General features: G+C 48.6%; 1 protein-coding gene and 1 pseudogene across 2 annotated transcripts; one reads left to right on the top strand and one right to left on the bottom strand.

The window, feature by feature from the left end:
- Window positions 1-565: 565 nt before the first annotated feature.
- LOC133929782 (probable ADP-ribosylation factor GTPase-activating protein AGD11) lies at window positions 566-15,442 on the bottom strand. Of its 2 annotated transcripts, none has more exons than XM_062376554.1 (9): window positions 15,313-15,442; window positions 15,123-15,178; window positions 2,939-3,038; window positions 2,381-2,456; window positions 1,853-2,013; window positions 1,592-1,799; window positions 1,385-1,507; window positions 1,187-1,282; window positions 566-1,055 (listed from the first exon to the last, which is right to left on the bottom strand). In XM_062376554.1, exons 1-9 carry the CDS (start codon window positions 15,366-15,368, stop codon window positions 768-770), a joined length of 1,164 nt encoding a protein of 387 aa, XP_062232538.1. In that variant the 5' UTR covers window positions 15,369-15,442; the 3' UTR covers window positions 566-767. The 2 variants fall into 2 exon arrangements, with proteins under 2 accessions (XP_062232538.1, XP_062232539.1); XM_062376555.1 differs by having other exon boundaries at window positions 1,592-1,775.
- Window positions 15,443-16,154: 712 nt separating this feature from the next.
- On the top strand, window positions 16,155-17,777 carry LOC133929780 (histone H2B.5-like; annotated as a pseudogene).
- The last annotated feature ends 870 nt before the right edge of the window (window positions 17,778-18,647 follow it).

Below are 18,647 nucleotides of genomic sequence, written 5' to 3'. Positions count from 1 at the left end.
CCCTGGCCGGGGAGTCTGCCCACTTCAACAAGTTCACCACTTAACCACGAGGAAAACCTCATCTAGAAAAACAAACAAACACGACGACAATCAATTAAGCTAGCAGAGCACGACACCAGCCCATGTTAATTTTCAACACGTCCGGAAAACTAGCCAAATTTTTTTTAAAAAAAAATAGACAAAGAAAATTCAAGAAAATAAGAAATGATACGAAAACCCAAAAAAATATTGAGAAGTATAAAAACAAGAAATTCAAAAAATTAATGACAAATCTCAATAAGATAAAGAAGAATCTAATAAATGACGAGAAAGTCAAGTAAAAGAATCACAAACTTTACACAAAAGCCAACGTCATAAACAATTTTCCCTACTTACTGAAAGAAAACCATCATCAAGAACCGAATTGCTTCTACACAGGGGAAACAACTTTTGGGTACGGGCTCAAGCCTAAAGATCAGTTCTTCACCATCATGGAACAGGCTGACTTCTGGAATCTACTAAAAACAGCTCAAATATATGTCTGACAAAAACCACTCCAAAGCAACATTCAAGCCTAAAATCAGAGTTATATAGATGACTTCCCTCTGCCTATATATAATACAACATATCCCACACATGTACACGACAATACAGGCCTGGAGCAAACACACCAGCAAAGGTCTCTCTGGGCATTGCAAGTAGTGTCCATGTCACACATAATCAGAGGTGGATCTAGTGGGGAGGAAGAGAAAGAAGAAGAGGTAGATGGAGAGCCACTGTATCTGCCACTACTGGCTGAGTGGCACACACTCGATTTCTATCTCGACCTCCCCGCGCTCGACGTTCTGGAGCCTCAGCGTGATCTCCTGCTTCACCTTGCCGTTGGCGATGGAGATGATGCTGTCCTTGGACAGCACGCCGCTGCCGTCTTCGCTGGCCGACCATCTGTAGAGCTCCGTTGGGTTGGCGACGGTCGAGTTCTCGTGCTCCTTCGTTGCGGAGATCAGTGGCCGGATGTCCACCTCGGCCTCCCCCATCCTGTCGTCAGAGCTGAATGTATCCTTGTCGAATACTTGCTGTCAGGCGGCAGAAATAAGGTTGCTCAGGGGCTCAGAGAATAATTCGGGACTATTCTTTTTATATAGTGGGTAGTAACTGTGAAAAAAATGATCAAATTACAATCTCTTTGAAACAAATGAATGCGTACCAGTTTAAGAGGCGGAACCGGGTCGGGGATGGATAGCATTAGTCTTTCGTTCCAGACAGGATTCAGGGTGTTCTTTATCACCTTTGTTTTCATGGACTGAAAAAGATGGAATTGTTAACTGGAAGTCAGAAGGGGGAAGATAAAACCAAATACCTTTGCAAAACTAATCTGCCATATCTGCCAATAAATCGTGCTTACTTGTTGTCCTAGATTAATCATGACATATGGATCACTCGACATCACATCACGAACTGCCAAATCTATGCCTCTTACGATATTGACCTTGATTAATCCAACAAATTCTATCATTCCTACATCCGTCTGAAACAGAAAAACACACCGTTAATGGAAAAGTTACAAGCGCGACATACACTGAAAAATTTAGCATAGGTGTGTTCATCGCACCATTTTCTTTAGTCCTTTGTGATCTGAATCCTTTCTCCTCCAGCTGTTCCTGAAAGAATGACCAAAACCATGTCGGGTGCCAGTGTGCTGCTGCTGATGTTTATCTGCTGCACGCTTGCTATTAAGTGGTAAAGGACATGAAAATTGTGGATCACACACAAATTGTTGAAACTGATACTTTTTCCTGCATACGTACAGATAGAACGTACTTTCATTAGACAGAGTTAGCAAAAGTACTTATAAATGGCTAGCTCGACGTACCTAATGAAATCGTTGCGCTCCTCTGTTGAGCAATCTTGTTTCAGCTTTTTGTTTTCAGGTAAAAAGGCCTCATATCTTGCGTTCACAACAGAATTTCCACCTGATTCCGCTAAACAATTAACTTCTTTATCTGTCCACTCGTCCAGATTCACCGAAATCACCTACTCAATTCAGCATAAGGCATGTTTACAAAATATTCACCGCATGCATATGCTTAACAGTAAAACTAGATTAGCACTACAATAACTAATTAGTTCATTTCACACAGTATTAATAAAGCCATGCCCTGATGCCCCTGCTTTTGACAAGGAAAAAATTGGGCATCTGCGGTGCACATTTATTGGCATTATAGCAGCTAAATATTTTTCTTATTTTTTGAATCCACATTTTTGAAAGCTTGCTTTTTTTAACAGCTCCAACCATAGAATTAGAAATTTGGAATAAGTGGAGCTGAGAAAGAATTGTAAATAGGCAAATGGTAGAAAGAAAGGAACTAAGAAAGTACAAAGAGGAAAGTCCGTTGGCCACCTTTGATATGTGCACTCCTAGACTTCTATGTGTTCCGGAGCACTTAATGCAAATGAAGGCCCCAAAAGGCAAGGCCCTGCAAATGCAAAATCAGTTAAATGGTAGGGGAAAATCTGGAGAATTATCCGAAATATAAAATAAAAAGGTGATGCATATCCCAACAAACACATATGGTTACAAAGCTAAATTTGTATCTTGTAATATTATTGGTCAGAAAGAAACACAAGCCTGATGAAAACAATCAGATCTAGCATGCATCGTACGCTTGAGTTAGGTTAACTCAACTGTTGAGCTTTTCAAGTTATGCTATTTATGTACTGTAGCTATAAAACACAATGTAAAATCTCATCTCAAGAAAAAAAACAATGTACTATCACTTTAGAGTTCTTGTCATTGGTCCGAGATAGTTATGCTATGCCAAATTTGCAAGTAATGACTGAACGAACAGAGTAAAGTACAGCATTCTAGTATGGCAACTTTAGCGATGTCTTGAAATCATAAACCACATCAAAAGTTCAGGAGGAATGTTGTTCTTTCAGTAAAACAATTGATACTTACGCCCATTTAGGATCTGGGGTGCCACAGTCTGCACAGAATTTGTTCGCTGGTTGGTTCAACAGATACTCCAACATTTCCCTTGTGTTAGCTGGATCCGTATCTGTTAATCATGAAATAATCATTTAGACCACACATCTGTCGATGTAAAGAATAGGCCCCTATTTTGTGGTCCCACACCAGCAAAGAGCCGCTAGCAGTAGATATTATCAAAAGCTGACTCAGGCGCACACTTTTAGCAGGGCTTGCGACCAGTCCCCTAATCGCGGAAGGAAACCTCACGATCAAATCTTGCTAGTCGTGAGGCATGTATTCACCTAACCAGTCTAATCTTATTTAATGTTACTCACTCAAGTGGTTTCCTTCCCGAGGCTTCTCTTTTCGACGAGCGAAGTCATAGTTGGCGCAGTGGTGCAGTGGCCTATCCCATAGCAATTAATGCTACGGGATGGCCCTGCAGGCGGGGATGACAGTCTCGCAAGTGGGCGTGGCGACATGCGGCTAATGGGACGATGACCAGGCAGACCGTGCATGCCCACTCTCCATAATGATGGCCTCGTAGTAGGAGTTTTTAGCAGGAATGGGACTGTCATAGTTCTAGCATATACTGTTTGTATATACGCCTATCCTCCTACTATATAAAGGAGGGACGATCAGGCTTGTAAACGAAGGAATTTTTTTTTATCCAGTTGATCCTCATCATAAGAAAATACACAGGACGTAGGGCTGTTATGCTACGGAAGGCCTGAACCTAGATAACCCCTTGTGTTCTTGAGTTCATCATCACACACTCGTAAGAAACGTTGATCACGCTCCCGTCGACTGGTATACCCAAGACACATTGTCAGGGATTAAACCTCGACAGTAGGCGCGCCAGGTAGGGGGTGTGTTTTTGCGTTTTGGTAAGTGTCGATAACCTGATTGGACTACTCATGGCCGGATCCACGACGACTGCAGAGTCCCATTCCGAGGACCTTGGACGTCACGTGGTGTTCGTCCTGGGATATGATCCAAATGAGCCCGATGTGCTCCAAGCTTGGAATACCGAAACAGAGTCTAAGAACTCTGAACCCCAATGAGAAGTATGCATTGTAGCCCATGCAGCAGGAAACAGCGAAGGTTCTCGTCCCTTGGGCACCGATGATAACCCCTAGGCCATACTCCCAAAGGGGAACCTGCCCGGTGCTAGACAAGGAGGTGCTCCGATACAGCCCTAGCAACTACAGCGCCACCCAGAGGAGCGCCTGCCGAGGGAGCAGTCCTTGAGGGCATTATCGCATAGGCCTTCACGTCACGTGAATGTCGGGGGCTCCCTCCCTCGCGATATTTCACAGCTCTGCGGTCAGCAGCCAGATTTTGAGGCCATGATGCCCGCACAAAACCTGCAGACTATATGGATGTTTCTTAGTCACCCACCTATGGCAATACTAGAGGATTCACCGGTGGTGCAATGGCTACGCAACCTCGCTCTCCTGGCAGAAACCGCATGACGCCAAGTCACGGCGGTAAGGACCGTGCCCATTTCCATGACTAATGACAGTTGTGGTCGCCAAGAATCATAGCAGGCCCCGCGATAGGACAAATCTTGTGCCCCCATTGTAACAGGGGGTAATAGGAGAACCTTGTCGTGTTGGGATAGCCAAACGCCTAACTTGCATGACTCTCTTCGCCAACGTGACCTTCGCAGCGTGATCCAAGGCCAAAGGGCCAACCGAGAGCAGGAGGACCGCGCCCGGCGAGGGCACGACAAGAGCAAGCGACCCTACCGCTCGCCTCCCCCTCGCAAGGAGGCGTTGGATTTCTCCATAGTCACCAGGATCTCGTGATTGTCATCTCTCTCCCAGAGCACGTGCAGCTGCCCATCAGCCAGCGGCTCCCCGTTACGGGACAGAGTGCAACGGCTTATCAACCCGGTTGTGAGAGATGCGCTAGCCAGACAAGTTCCAGCCGGTCCTAATCGAAAAGTATGACAACTCTTCTAACCTAGAGGAATTCCTACAGATTTATACCACCATGGTGCAGGCCACGAGTGGCAATGGGAAGGTCATGGCAAACTATTTCTCGACAGCATTGACTAGCTCAGCCCGGTCCTGGCTTATGAACCTCCCCCATGGGTAGGTCCACTCATGGGAGTACTTGTGCAACCAGTTTGTTGTCAACTTCCAAAAGACCTATGCCTGACCAAGGGTCGAGGATGATCTGTACCAAATCAAGTAGCAACAGGATGAGTCGATGTGATACTTCATCCTGCGTTTCACCAAACGCCAGAACACCATTCCAAAGATCATTCCAAAGAACACCTTTCGAATGGCAATCAGAGACCAGAATATGGTAAAAAAGCTAGCCACCAAGCAAGTCCGAAGCACCACCAAGCTCTTCGAGCTTACAGACAAGTGCGCGCAGGCCGCTGAGGCCCGAGAGCACCAGAGCGGCACGAAGTCACAACCGACCTCTGATCGACCCGCCTCTTCTAAAGGGGTCAGCCGGAAGGAGAAAAAGAAGAACAAGTGTAAGGCAGGACCACCCGAGGTCATGGCAGTCGAGTAGACCGGCCAACCACGTCGGTGTTTCAAGAAAAAGGATAGGAAGAAGGGCAGATGCTACTACCCAATCCATCAAACAGACACCCCTGACCTGACCGAGTGCAAGGTCGTGCGGGGCATCATTGACAAGGAGCTTGAGGAGCGCGAACCCAGGTGCAACAACAATGATGAGGACAGGACTGTCCCTGACTAGCCAGCGCTAGGGTTCCAGCAGGCTGACCACATGGTCCACCATATCTTTGGAGGTGCCGCAATGTATTCCTCGAATAGGGAGTACAAGTCGGTGGTCCGTTAGGTATGGACAACCGTGTCGGGCCCAAGCTCTCGTCAGAAGTGGTTGGAGGTACCTCTCACCTTCAGCCAGGTAGACCACCCTGCATACGTCAAGCGCCCTGGTCGCTACCCCATTGTGGTCGAACCCCGGTACAGAACATCCGACTGGGTCAATTGAGAGAGCTCCATCAACCTCCTCTTCACCGATGCGTTGGATGCCCTACAGATTCTGAGGAGTGTGTTGAGGTCGTCTCCTCCTTTCTTCAGAATTACCCCCAACCCCTCGGCCAAACTGTTAGGGCAAATTGAGCTGCCCGTCACCTTCGGCTCTCTGAATAACTTCAGGACCGAAAGGGTACTGTCCGATGTGGCGAACTTCGGGATCACTTATAACACGATCCTGGGGTGACCCATGATGGACCAGTTCATGGTCGTTGCCCACTACGCATACTAGGAAATCAAGATCCCTAGTTCGACGAGGGCCATCACTGTTTTTGGCAACACGAAGACAGCCCTACATTGTGACAAGAGGAGCCTCGACATGGTTGAGCTAACTCTTGGGTCATAGCCCGAGGACACCGGGCCTAGTGGTTGTCTGATGAAAGTCCATGTCATCGTTAGCCCAGATGATCAGCTTAAGGCAGTTTGCCTAAATGACACTGATCCATCCAATACGGTTCAGATAGGGGCCAATCTAGACCCCAAATAGGAACTCACGCTCATCATTTTCCTCTAGGCGAATACGCCTTTTCATCGAGTCTGTTTGATATGTCCGGAGTTCCTAGGGATGTGATCGAGTACAAGTTGTCCGTACGAACAGACCCGGGACCCGTAAAGCAGAAGGCGCGTCGATTCTCCAAAAGGAAGCACTTCGAGAGGAGGTTGACAAGCTCCTAGAAGCAGGCTTCATCCGTGAGGTACAGTATCTGAAATGGCTGGCTAACCAGTCATGGTCCAGAAACACAATGGTAAGTGGAGGATTTGTGTCGACTTTACCAACCTTAACAAGGCAAGCCCGAAGGATCTCTTCCCTCTGCCCCAGTTCGACCAGCTTGTTTACTCAATGGCCAGCAGCGATCTTCTGAGCTTCTTAGATGCCCACTCAGGGTACCATCAGATTAGCATGTGTAGGGTAGATGAGGAGAAGACTGCTTTTGTAACACCATTTTGGGTCTTTTGTTACATAAAAATGCCTTTTGGTCTAAAAAATGCCGGTGGCACTTACCAACGTTGCATTCAGCTTGCTCTTCAACCACAGCTCGGTAGAAATATCGAGGCATACATTGATCATGTGGTCGTGAAAAGTAGAACCAATGATGACCTAGTCAGGGACCTCCAGGAAACGTTCAACAACCTTCAGAAGTACCGCATGAAATTAAACCCAGAGAAGTGCATGTTTGGAGTCATATCAGGGAAGTTGCTCGGATTCCTTGTATCCGATCGAGGAATGGAGGAAAACCCTAACAAGATCAGAGCCATCGACCAGATTAAAATCCCCAACCAAGTTAAAGGAAGTCCAGAAGCAACCACTTCTCGTGGACAGCAGAAGCAAAGACGGCCTTCTAGGAACTCAAAAGGTATATCTCTTCCCCTCCTGTACTGACCGCTCCTCGACTAGACGAGGAGCTCTTGCTCTATGTTGCAGCTATCCCATACGTCACGAGCACGGTCCTGGTCGTAGAACAAGAAGGATTACAGTGACCATTATACTACGTCAGTGAGGTCCTACATGACGCGAAAGATCGATACCCACAGGCTTAGAAGCTGCTATACACCATATTGATGGCCTCTCGCAAGCGCAGACACTACTTCCAGACCCACAAAATCATGGTAATCTCCTCGCTTTCCATTAAAGAAATACTCCACAATAGGGATGCTGCAGGAAGAACTACAAAGTGGGCAGTAGAGCTTGGGGAGTTCGATATTCAATTTGTTCTCCGAATGGCTATCAAGTCCTAGACGCTGGCCCATTTTGTAGTCGAGTAGTCGTTCTTTGAGCCCAAACAGGAACAACGACCAGAGACAAATGAGCACTGGACCACACACTTCGATGGATCATTCACATTGAAGGGAGCGAAGGCTAGAGTTGTCTTAACCTCACCAACCGGCGACATCCTCAGGTACATAGTTCAATTATATTTTTCGGCCACTAACAATATTATAGAATATGAGGGTCTCTTGTCCGAAATGCGAGCAACCTCCACTCTTGGGATAAAATACATGTTAACGATAGGGGACTCTCTACTGGTTGTAAACCAAGTGCAATAGGAATTTCAGTGCTCTGAGCCGACAATGCCGGCATATCTTGTGGAAGTGAGAAGACTAGAGTGACATTTTATCGGTTTCGAGGTCAGGCATGCCCCTCGCAAGGACAAATTCCTAGCTGATAAGCTAGCCTATCTAGCTTCTTCTCGTGAAACTGTCCCGGTCGGAGTCTTTGAAGAAAGACTCACATAACCATCCACCACTACCCCACAGGTCGCGTGTGAAGGGCATGCTCTGCTTGAAAATGGAGCACCAGAGGCAATACCTTTGAAGGAAACTCCTCCTTCGGTGTCATCGACCTCGAGTGGCCATCATGTGGTCGCCCTACTTGATTTGGGTATGACCTGAATGGATCAGATTTTGGTCTACCTTCAGAATTAAGCACTCCCTGAAGATGATGCGTCAGCAGAAAGGGTCACACGGTAAGCCCGCAGATACTCTCTGGTAGAGGGATGCCTTTACTGTCGAGTGAGAGCAACAGTCTTTTACTGAAATGCACCACTCAAGAAGAGGGGAGCACATCGTTCTCTGATATCCACGGAGGCATATGTGGCAGTCACACTTTGTACCGCACTCTGGTGAGAAAGGCTTTCCGGTAAGGATTTAATTGGCTCCCGGCCCTCCAGAATGCTCCCGAGTTGGTGAAACGGTGCGAGTCATGTCATTCGCTATCTGTGGCCGACATACCAACCTACCAGCCCAAGCACTGCAAACCATACTACTCTCTTGGTCATTCACTATCTATAGACTCGATATCGTGGGACCATTCCCTAAAGTCTGAGGAGGTTTTGAATTCCTGTTTGTGGCAATCGACAAATTTACTAAGTGGATCGAGGCTGAGCCTATCAGGAAGATCACTGCCACAGCTGAGATCACGTTCGAACGAGGGTTGGTAGTGCAGTTTGGCAGTCCAAACCATATAATTACGGACAATAGGACTCAGTTCACCAGTAGTTCTTTCTAGGACTACTGTGAAGAGATCGGTACCAAATTTTGCTATGCGTCAATGGCACACGCCCAAAGCAACGGATGGGTCGAAAGGACAAATGAGATGATACTGCCAGGGATCAAGACACGGGTCTTTGATCGGCTTAAGAGCTATTCAAGACACTGGATGGACGAACTACCTACAGTACTCTGGTCGCTGAGAACGACTCCCAATAGGGCCACATCTGAAACCCTTTTCTTCTTGGTCTTTGGTGCGGAGGCAATGCTCCCCTCCGAAATCACCCTTCAGTCTCCTCGAGTGACCAACTACTCAAACAATGACCAGGTGGCGCAACGAGAGGATGATATAAACTGGAGCGAAGAGTTCCGTGATCATGCTCTAATTTGAGCAGCCTGATATCAGCAAAGCCTCAAACGCTACCACGACCATAGGGTGCGCGAGTGGACACTGGTCGTAGGCGATCTTGTCCTTAGGCAGGTCCAGAATAAAGCAGGCCGAAATAAACTTTCCCCCAAGTGGAAGGGACCCTACAAGGTGGTCGATGTCACCCGGCCTGATGCGGTTAAGTTAGCCATGGAGGATGGTCGTGAATTGCACAACTCTTAGAACATAGCCCAGTTGTGCAAGTTCTATGTCTAGGGATGCTCGAAGACGGGCATGTTTTCCTATTTTCTAAGATCTTCCAAACGAGCATGGAACATAGCTTGTAAGTTTTTCCAATTCAAAAGAATCAGACTCTCTATTTTGCAGGATTTCTCAGAAAGGAATAGCCTCCTACCAACTTGTAAGTTTTTTCATTTATGAGGCTTGACTGCCTGGTCAGTAGCTTTTTTGCTGATCAGGCGGCCGAGGACTTTATAGCAGTTTAGATTATGTAGTCCTTTGTTTCTGTTTTTTTCTTGTTTTTTCGTTCTGCTAGTTACTTTGTCTGTTTGCTCATGTGGTGAGTACCAAACCATTTTAGTGGGGATTCAAGTTTTCACTCGCACAATTTCAAGGATATGGGCGGCTGAGGAGTAACAACCGCGAGGCCACAAGCCCTAACCCGGGTCGAGCACTGGTCACCACCCAAGGGCTTGTAGCGCAAAGGGTTGTCCTATACGCCGCATACATAACTAGCAAGCTGCACTGAATGTTTTGGTCCCCCCCCCCCTTAAATGTAACGTGCACTCAGAACCTACTTGCCACAGGGACATAGGAAAAATTTACATAAAAGCAGGTCATGTATTTACAAAATAACCACTCGGGTAATGCCCAGGCGCTGTTTCTAATGGTTTTTACTCAATATCTCTAGGATCTGAAGATGCCCCTCTTCGGGTCAAACTGAACGGACCAAAGCAAAGACTGAGCCACAAAATAAAATGACCTTGTAAGGTCGTGAAGCTCCTCTGTGGTCTTTAGAACGCCGACAAAGCCTTCGGAGACTGCCGGATCAAGGTCTAGGTCGGGGAAGTGCTCGCTGATACAAGAAAAGGCAAGGTAGGCACCATGGAGTGCAATCGAAAACAAATAGTCGCTAATGTTCCCACGCAGCCTCTATTCGAGTGCACCCGCCTCCTCAGTGGCTACCAAGAACAAGTCAACCTGACTAGTTACTGTGTCTCTAGGAGTGGAGCGGATTTGAATACCGGTGGACTGGAGCACTGAGTCGAAGGGGGTGAATGACTGACTGAGACGATCATAGAAACGCTCCTGTCGCTGGTCATCCTCCCTCATCACTTGCTCCAAGTCTCTCTTCACCGTCAATAAATCCTCCCGACATGCTGGTCACAGAAATAGGTCACAAACCATGCAGGAGTAAGCTAGTCAAGGCTCACTTGGCTAGCCGGGGACTACACGTGGCTTAATGGGGGTAGGGCCGACGCACCTCAAAGATCGCTTTGCAGGATCTCTCGCTCGACCGCAAACCTAAGCTCACACTCGACCACCACTTCCAGATTACGCTGGTCGGCAGCGCTATCAGCAGGCATGGTCGGGGAATCAGAGCAAGCAGAAGGGGTAATCAATTCTTGGGCTCTACGACCATAGCAGCGACACGAGCTCATCAGAGAAATCAAAAGCTTCAATCGTACATAATGCAAGCCTAAATTATAGTTCAAAATTTACTCTTCTTCGATGGCCTCATCAACGGTCCCCACCTGGAAGATAGACCCTACGAAATCCACCGAACCTTGGCACTCTACCTCCAGCTTTTCCATGGCTACAGGACCGGTGGTTACCACCCCTATCCAGATGGTCTCGAGGTTGAAGTTGGGGTCACGACAGTGGTAGCACTTAAGAACGTACACCACCGCAGCTTTCGTCGCCGTCATCATGTCCTCCGAGGTCCTTGCCATTAGTATGCCAGGGCAAACCTCTCTGATAGGATGTGGATGGCATAGGCCCAACCCTGAGCAGCCCTTTCGTCCTTCGGTTCGGGGGTGTCCAGTCCAACGCTCCTCAGTGGACGCTGAATCGTCTTAAAGGCTTCCTCAAGAATATCGTAGGTCTTTCGCTCACCCTCCTTGAGCTGAGAATGTTCAGCAATGAGCAGTACTTTCCTATTGAAGCTTGGCATTTTCCTGCTAAAGTAAGTGACTCACCTCCTTCTCTTCGGACACCAGCCTCTCCAGCTCAGCACACCTACTGTCCACCGCCTCCTTCTCGGAGATCAGTCTTCGGATGGAAGAGGGAATGCTGGCAACGAAGGAAAGCAGGTCGGAGGCTGGAGTGGGCTCAATGACCAGCACTGTAGGTGCGGAAATCATGACTAGTGCCCTCGACGTCGGAGCTACTGGAGGCTGGGGAGTTGGAGCATCTTGCTAAAGCACCGGAGGAGTTGCGATCGGGGTCTGTGGGGGATTTGAGGACCTGTAGCGGCAACAGATTATGGAGTCAAGAAAGACAACATAAATTAGAGCACCTAAGCCTAACCAAGGAGCTTACTGCGTGGGCGGAGGGGTGAGCACGAGCCTTGTCCTTATGAAATCGCCTGTGACTGGTGTCCCATAGGCCCGTTTGGACGCTTTCACGAAAGCAGAGACCTCCGCCGGTCTCTTCCCCGCTGACACAGAGCCTTGGCCAGTAGTAGTCTGGTCTCCCTCGTCTCTGGTCAGGGTGGTCCTGGTCAGTACAGGCCTAGTCAAAGCAACCCTGGGAGGGACGGGTCTGGTCGGTGAGGACCGTGTCGATACAGACCTAGTCAGAGCGAGTCTGGTCGGGGCAAGGTTGGTCAACCCTCTGCCGACCGGAACCACATGTAGGACCTCCATGCGTTGTCGATATCCGGCTCCGAGCACCTTGATTGTCACAACGACCAGTTTGACTACGGACCAAAGCGATACTGGGCGATGGAGGGGTTGGGCGGACACCAGAGTTGATTTCCTGAATGACCCTCATGACCTCGTCAATCACTGGACGCAATACATCGACCTCGAGGAGACCCTGCAGCAACATGGACCATGAAAGCCTCACCCAGGAGAAATCTTGGAGGCAAAAATTCTGATAAAATATTAAATGTACCAGTCTGATCCAAGCCCTCTCCGACGAAGGGAGATCACACAGCGAAGGAGCATCATGAGGACGGCAACCCTTCCTCAGGGCAGCTGCCATTAGGAATTTAATCCGTGAATCGATGACCTCATCTGGGAGATCTGGGTAAGAGGGGGATACTTAATATGTCACATGGCTAAAACAAAAAATGCTTAGGATGCGGTTACAGTATTACCTGGGGATTTATCCTGAGTGACATCATAGCTTCTGGTGTACTGGTATGCGGATGTGCTCTCCTCCACAAAGGGCACAACCGGTGTTTGATGTAGTTATGGACAACATCTGACCCTGACAGCCCAGCATCCGCAGGCTACTTAACCGGTGTCGTGAGAGCCAGCAACTTTGAAGTTGTCGTGGGAGCGCTCCCCTAGTGCTTGGTGGTCTGCGCCGGTCAGCTCAAAATGCGAATGTTGTCCAAGAAATCTTCTGTCGCAAGATAGAACCATTCCTCTCTTCAGCCCAACCACGATGACTTAAGGCCCATCTCGAGGTAGGAGCCCATGACGCCGTCACGGAGGCAAAATCTGTAGCTCTCGATGGCCAGCTCGATTTGTAACCTAGCCGTGTAGAAGAACCTAAAGAGGTCGAGGCATGTACCCTAATGAAATTCTCGCATATATGAGCAAAGACACTCAACATGATGATGGAATTAGCATTTAGATGGAGGTGGCAGATATCATAGAAGGAAATGATGGTGGTGAAGAACCCGAAAAAGGAAGGAATAAGGTCGGCCAAGAAGAAGGAGATGAACATCATGGTTTCCCCCTAGCGGGGAGCAAGGACGTGCTCCTCAGGGTGGTACCCCGAAGACAGACGATGAGGGAGCAAATGGTTGTCACGCATCTGCTTCATCCTCACTGTGTTACACTTGAACTTGGGAAAGTCTGGCTCTTTGCCCATGCGTGGCACCATTGAATACAGTGGAGGGGGTGGTAGAAGCATGAATAGTGACGGAAACAAGGGGCTCTGAGTACGAAGGTGTGAAGGCTGGGAGAGATTGGAGAAAGGTCATAGGGGACCTTGGGCTTTCCATTTTGTAGGGTTGGCGTGATATCCCAACTGTTACATAGTCCACCCATTTCGAAATTCGAAGGGTCGCGCTTAGGGAATCAAAATTCTCTCAAGTCCAGTGGTAGTTAATGTTTCTCTCTCTTACGATTTTATCCCACTTATATCTTTTTTTTTCTCTCTCTCTGGGCGTTTAACCTCCCCTCAGGAAGCGATTTCTTGAGCCAACCACATGAGGAGGCGGCGTCGACGACCACCTCCTAGGTTGAGACTTACGTTCACCTAGGGCTCAAGTGGTATGACCAAACCACAGCCACGACCACGTGGCAAAATCACTCAATCTCCCGCATCCCCAGGGGAGCTTGGGGGTTACTATCAATGTAAAGAATAGGGAGGTCCCCTATTCTATGGGCCCACACCAGCAAAGGCCCCTGGTAGTAGATATTATCAAAAGCTGACTCTGGCGCGCACGTCTGGCAGGGCTTACATGATCAGTCCCTTGATCGCTGAAAGAAACCCCATGACCAGCCCTTGCTGGTCGTGGGTTAGGTATTCATCTAATCAATCTAATCTCATTTAATGCTACCCACTCAAGTGTTTTTCTTCCCTAAACACCTCATTTCAGCGAGCGAGGTCGTGGCTAGTGCAGTGGTGCAGTGGCCCGTCACATAGCAATTAATGCTATGGGACGGCCCTGCAGGCAGGGGCGACAGTCTCGCAAGTGGGCATGGCGACATGCGGCTGATGGGACAGGACGCACAAGAGGACCAGGCAGACCGAGCATGCCCACTCTCCATAACGATGGTCTCGTAGTAGGGGTTTTCATCATGAATAGGAACTGCCATAGTTCTGACATGTACTGTTTGTATATACGTCTCTCCTACTATATGAAGGAGGGAGGACCATGCTTGTAAAGGAAGGAACTTTTTTTATATCCAGTTGATCCTCTATTATAAGAAAATACACAAGACGTAATATTGTTATCCTATGGGATGTCTGAATCTGGATAACCTCTTGTGTTTTTGAGTTCATCATCACACATACTCTCGTAGGAAACGTTGATCATGCTCCCGTCGACCGGTATACTTTGGACATATTGTCAGGGATTAACCCTCGACAAGAACCATGTTCGGTGGAATCACATGAATCGCACATTGCCAGCTAAACAGCAAAGATTCTTTTTTGAAATAAAACAACAAAGAGAATTATGTTCATAGCTCCATCTAATCAACATTTAGCACAGAAGGCTTTTTAATTGCATTGCCCTCACAACATGCTAATTTTTAGTTTCACATACTGCAAATTGAAAGGCAACGGCATGAAACAATTCATATCAGAAATGTTGAAATCACTGACTACAACGGAATGGAAAAAATACAATTTTATATACGGCAAGATTCAGCGAAATGCTGAAACCCTCCTGTAAAATATATAGTGCCAAATTATCAGAAAATTCATGATTGATCGTGTATGATTTAGAACCCAAATCCGTATGATTTGTTCAATCCGGATAACTTGAAAGATTCTTGCTAAACGAAGACATTTTACAAATAACAATCATGAAGGCGATGAGGGGAAGGACCGAAGGAAAAAATAAGATATCAAAGAAAAGACAAACCTGACGTATCGGATTGGTCATCACCATCGTGCTGGGCCTCAAATCCATCGCAAGTCCTTCAAGAGAAAAGGGAGAAAACATCAAATTGCAAATCCCTCCGAAATGCACATATCCCAGAAGGAGAGATGTGCAAGATTACGCGAGAAATTGCATGAACCAAAGTACAGATCAGAGTGCGGAAAATGCCCACCTTCTGTAATGCGCACTTGGGGTATCAAGAAAATGCAGAAGATTGTTCTCCTCCATCTCCTCTCGTTTTCTCTTCCTTATCTACCTCCTAGACTTGTGGAAGGGAAGAACGTGGTGACCCATCACCAATTCACGACTAAATCAAGAGCTGGGGTTCGGCGCGCTGCCCTGATCGAATTGGCTGGAGAAACAAACTGCCCTGATCGAATTGGCTGGAGAAACAAACTGCCCTGATCGAATTGGCTGGAGAAACAAACGGGGCATGGCAAATGGGAGTTGAACACCAGAAGATTTGCTGTTAAGGGTTGGTCGATTTCTTGATTCCTTCCGTTTCTTCCCTCTTCTTTTTTGTTTTCTTCCTCTTTGTGTTGGGCCAGGGGAAGCGGCTGGCCAAGAATAGGCGGCGAAGGCAATCGATCTGTTGTGGGCAGGGCAGTTTTAAGGAGTCTAGAGGAAGGCGGAATATGCCGCTCCGCCAGTAAGAAGCGAGGGTAAAAATACACGTTTCAAAAAAAAGTTGCTTTTTAGCCATGACATCTGTTTAGGCATTTGTGCGATTGTGATCTTGCTTAACCAGGGTACGACCCAGATGCCCACGCCAAAACTAACCGCCGCCAACCCACCTCGGCAAGCCAAATCGCAATTCACCCCGCCCCACATTTCCGCAAGTCGAGCGATTGCAGTCATCCACCCTAAACAGCACCCAACGCCTCACATCCCTCCACGTCAGCGATCTGTGTCGCATACACCTCCACCAATCATTGCCCACCCCTCCCCTTCTACAAACCTGACCGGGCAAAACCCCATCCACCGCCTACCCCACTGTGAACCTGAGCGGCATTGATGGCGCCCAAGGTGGAGAAGAAGTCAGCGGCTGAGAAGACGAAGAAGGCTCCCACAGGAAGGAAGCCCAAGGCGAAAAAGCGGCTCCCGGCAGACAAGTCCGCCAACAAGGAGGCCGATGAGAAGAACGGCAACAAGAAGATGAAGAAGAGTGTGGAGACATATGGTGTGTTTGGTTCTACGGCAAAAACTATCCTAATCTTGCTTAGCAAGGAATGGCTTCCCAGCTCGGCGAGCTAAATTCGCTCTCTCTCTCTCTCTCTCTCTCTCTCTCTCTCTCTCTCTCTCTCTCTCTCTCTCTCTCTCTCTCTCTCTCCAGCAAGCTACTGAGAACATGGTCTTGCCTTGTAGTTACACCTATGAATCAAACACGATTACTCGCTTATCAAGGTATTGCTCGTACGAGCTAGGAATAGCTAGCCTAGTTAGGCAAGATGTATTAGAGATCCAAACACACTCATACAAGATCTACATCTTCAAAGTGCTGAAGCAGGTGCACCAAGATATTGGCATCTCCTCCAAGGCCATGTCCATCATGTCCTTCATCAACAACATCTTTGAGAAGCTCATCGTCGAGTCCATCAAACTCGCGAGCTACAACATGAAGCCCACCATTAGGGATGACAATGAATCGGGTCGGGGCCGGGTGGAGCAAAACCACGCCCGACCCAAAACCCACCAATCTCAACCCGACCCGAGCCCGAAATGAAAAAGGGTGAAAATAGCACCCTAACCCGCACCCGCCGGGTGCCTGTCGGGTTTTGGAGTCTCACTGACAAACGCGACTGGATTTGGGCTGTCGGGCGATGGGGAGGCTGAATCTGCAACCGCCAGGCGGTAGAGAGGCTAGGTGGGGCATCAGGGAGGTTGGGTGGGGCTACCGAGGGGGTGAAGGGGAGGCCGGGCAGGATGGCGCCACAGCGGGGAGGCCGGATCTACAACAGTAGGGAGGTGAGGAGGCTGAGCAGGGACCAGGGACATCGGATCTACAACCACGGGTGGCAAGGAGGCTAGATTTATGTGGAGATCGAGCGCCAGCTGATGGAGTGGCAACGAGGAGGCCGAGGGGTGGTAGGGAGGCTAGGCGGGGCGGCACCGCAACCGGGAGGCTAGGTAGGGTGACTAAGAAGGCGTTATGGCGTCGGGCGACCGGGCGATGCTACCGAGGGCACGTCGTGGCATGATGCGATCGGGCGTGGGGGCATTAGGCATGGGGCGGTGTGAACCAGAAGTTGGGCAACACCGCGGCGTGAGTCGGCCACGCGGTCCAAGCGGAATGGTGGATGGGGAAGGAAGATTGGAAGAAGAGCAGTTGGGCACTTGGACTGGGCTGAGAGTTATTCGGGAGCCCACAGGTCACACGCAGAGGAAAATCCAAACCCGCACCTACACCCGCTACAGATTGGGTACCCAACCCGCTCGTGGGTGGAATTTAAAACCCGAACCCGCACCCACCGAGTGCAAAACCAGTGAGGACCCGAACCCATGGGTTTGGCTGCTATCCATACCCACCATCACCTCCCGCGAGATCCAGACCTCTGTCCGCCTCATTCTCCCTAGCGAGCTCGCCAAGCACGCTATCTCCAAGGGAACAAGGCTGTTACCAAGTTCACCTCATCTTAGGTTTCCTCTTGTATTGGTGGTAGTACTAATTGGGTGGTGTTAGTAGTTGTGGCTTAGTTTATCTTGGTGAACCCCTAATTCGAGAATCCCCAATTGGGCATCAGCAATCGATGACTAGGCGGCTCGACTGGTGAGCACCCAGGCTAAGGTGGCGCGATGGGCCGTAGGTGAGTGGCCTGCGGGCGGCGCGATGTGCACATGAAGGCAATGGTGCATAGTGTTTTTTTTCAAAGAACCTTCGAAAAGGGTAGGGAGTTCCTGTAATTCCCTAAAGAAGAATAGAGTTGACCCAGTTTATGAGGAAAATCGGGCCCAAAAATAGTATGAAGATGTAGCTAAGACCCAAGGCTCAACACCACTCAACCTATAGATGACGGAGTCTGACACAAGTTATCGTTGCCAAGATCATCGCAATAGCGACACAGTAGCTCCAACTTCTCACGACGGACCTCAGCTTATGCCTCATTATGGATGCACCCACGCGCACAACTACCACTGAAACAACATCAAGAAAGAGCGCATTGTGTGTCATCGTTGCCAAGCTTCGTCGCACCCCAACGATATAGCAGCTCTGACTCCACGCCAACACGATCAACTAAGCCTGTCAACCTCCCATCGTGAAGCATGAAGCGTAGCTACAAGGAGGCGGAAGCTTCATCATCACCCCAAGCCTGCATTCTCATTGCCACCAATCTCAACATCAATCCCCGCCAGCGCAGGTCAACGAGCTCCAAGGCAATGCCCCCATGGAGGACACGACGTCAAAGAAGCCGTCATTGCCCAATCTCGAAAGAGAACAGAGTTTTCACCTGGAGGATCATCTCGCGGTGGGGAAAATAGGGATCTCATATTGACACCTCCAGGAAGGTT

This window comes from Phragmites australis, chromosome 9 (assembly GCF_958298935.1).
Source record: "Phragmites australis chromosome 9, lpPhrAust1.1, whole genome shotgun sequence".
NCBI lineage: Eukaryota > Viridiplantae > Streptophyta > Magnoliopsida > Poales > Poaceae > Phragmites > Phragmites australis.
The sequence above is the reverse complement of the archived record's forward strand: the minus strand, read 5'-3'. Positions and strand labels throughout refer to the sequence as shown.

Excerpts from the sequence above, each read along its gene's own strand:
- LOC133929782 (XM_062376554.1), bottom strand. The coding sequence starts at position 15,368 with ATGGAGGAGAACAATCTTCTGCATTTTCTTGATACCCCAAGTGCGCAT. Across the intron at positions 2,014-2,380 it reads TAGGAGTGCACATATCAAAG|GTGATTTCGGTGAATCTGGA; the intron begins GTGGCCAACGGA and ends TGAATTGAGTAG. Across the intron at positions 1,508-1,591 it reads ACAAAGGACTAAAGAAAATG|ACGGATGTAGGAATGATAGA; the intron begins GTGCGATGAACA and ends TTTCTGTTTCAG.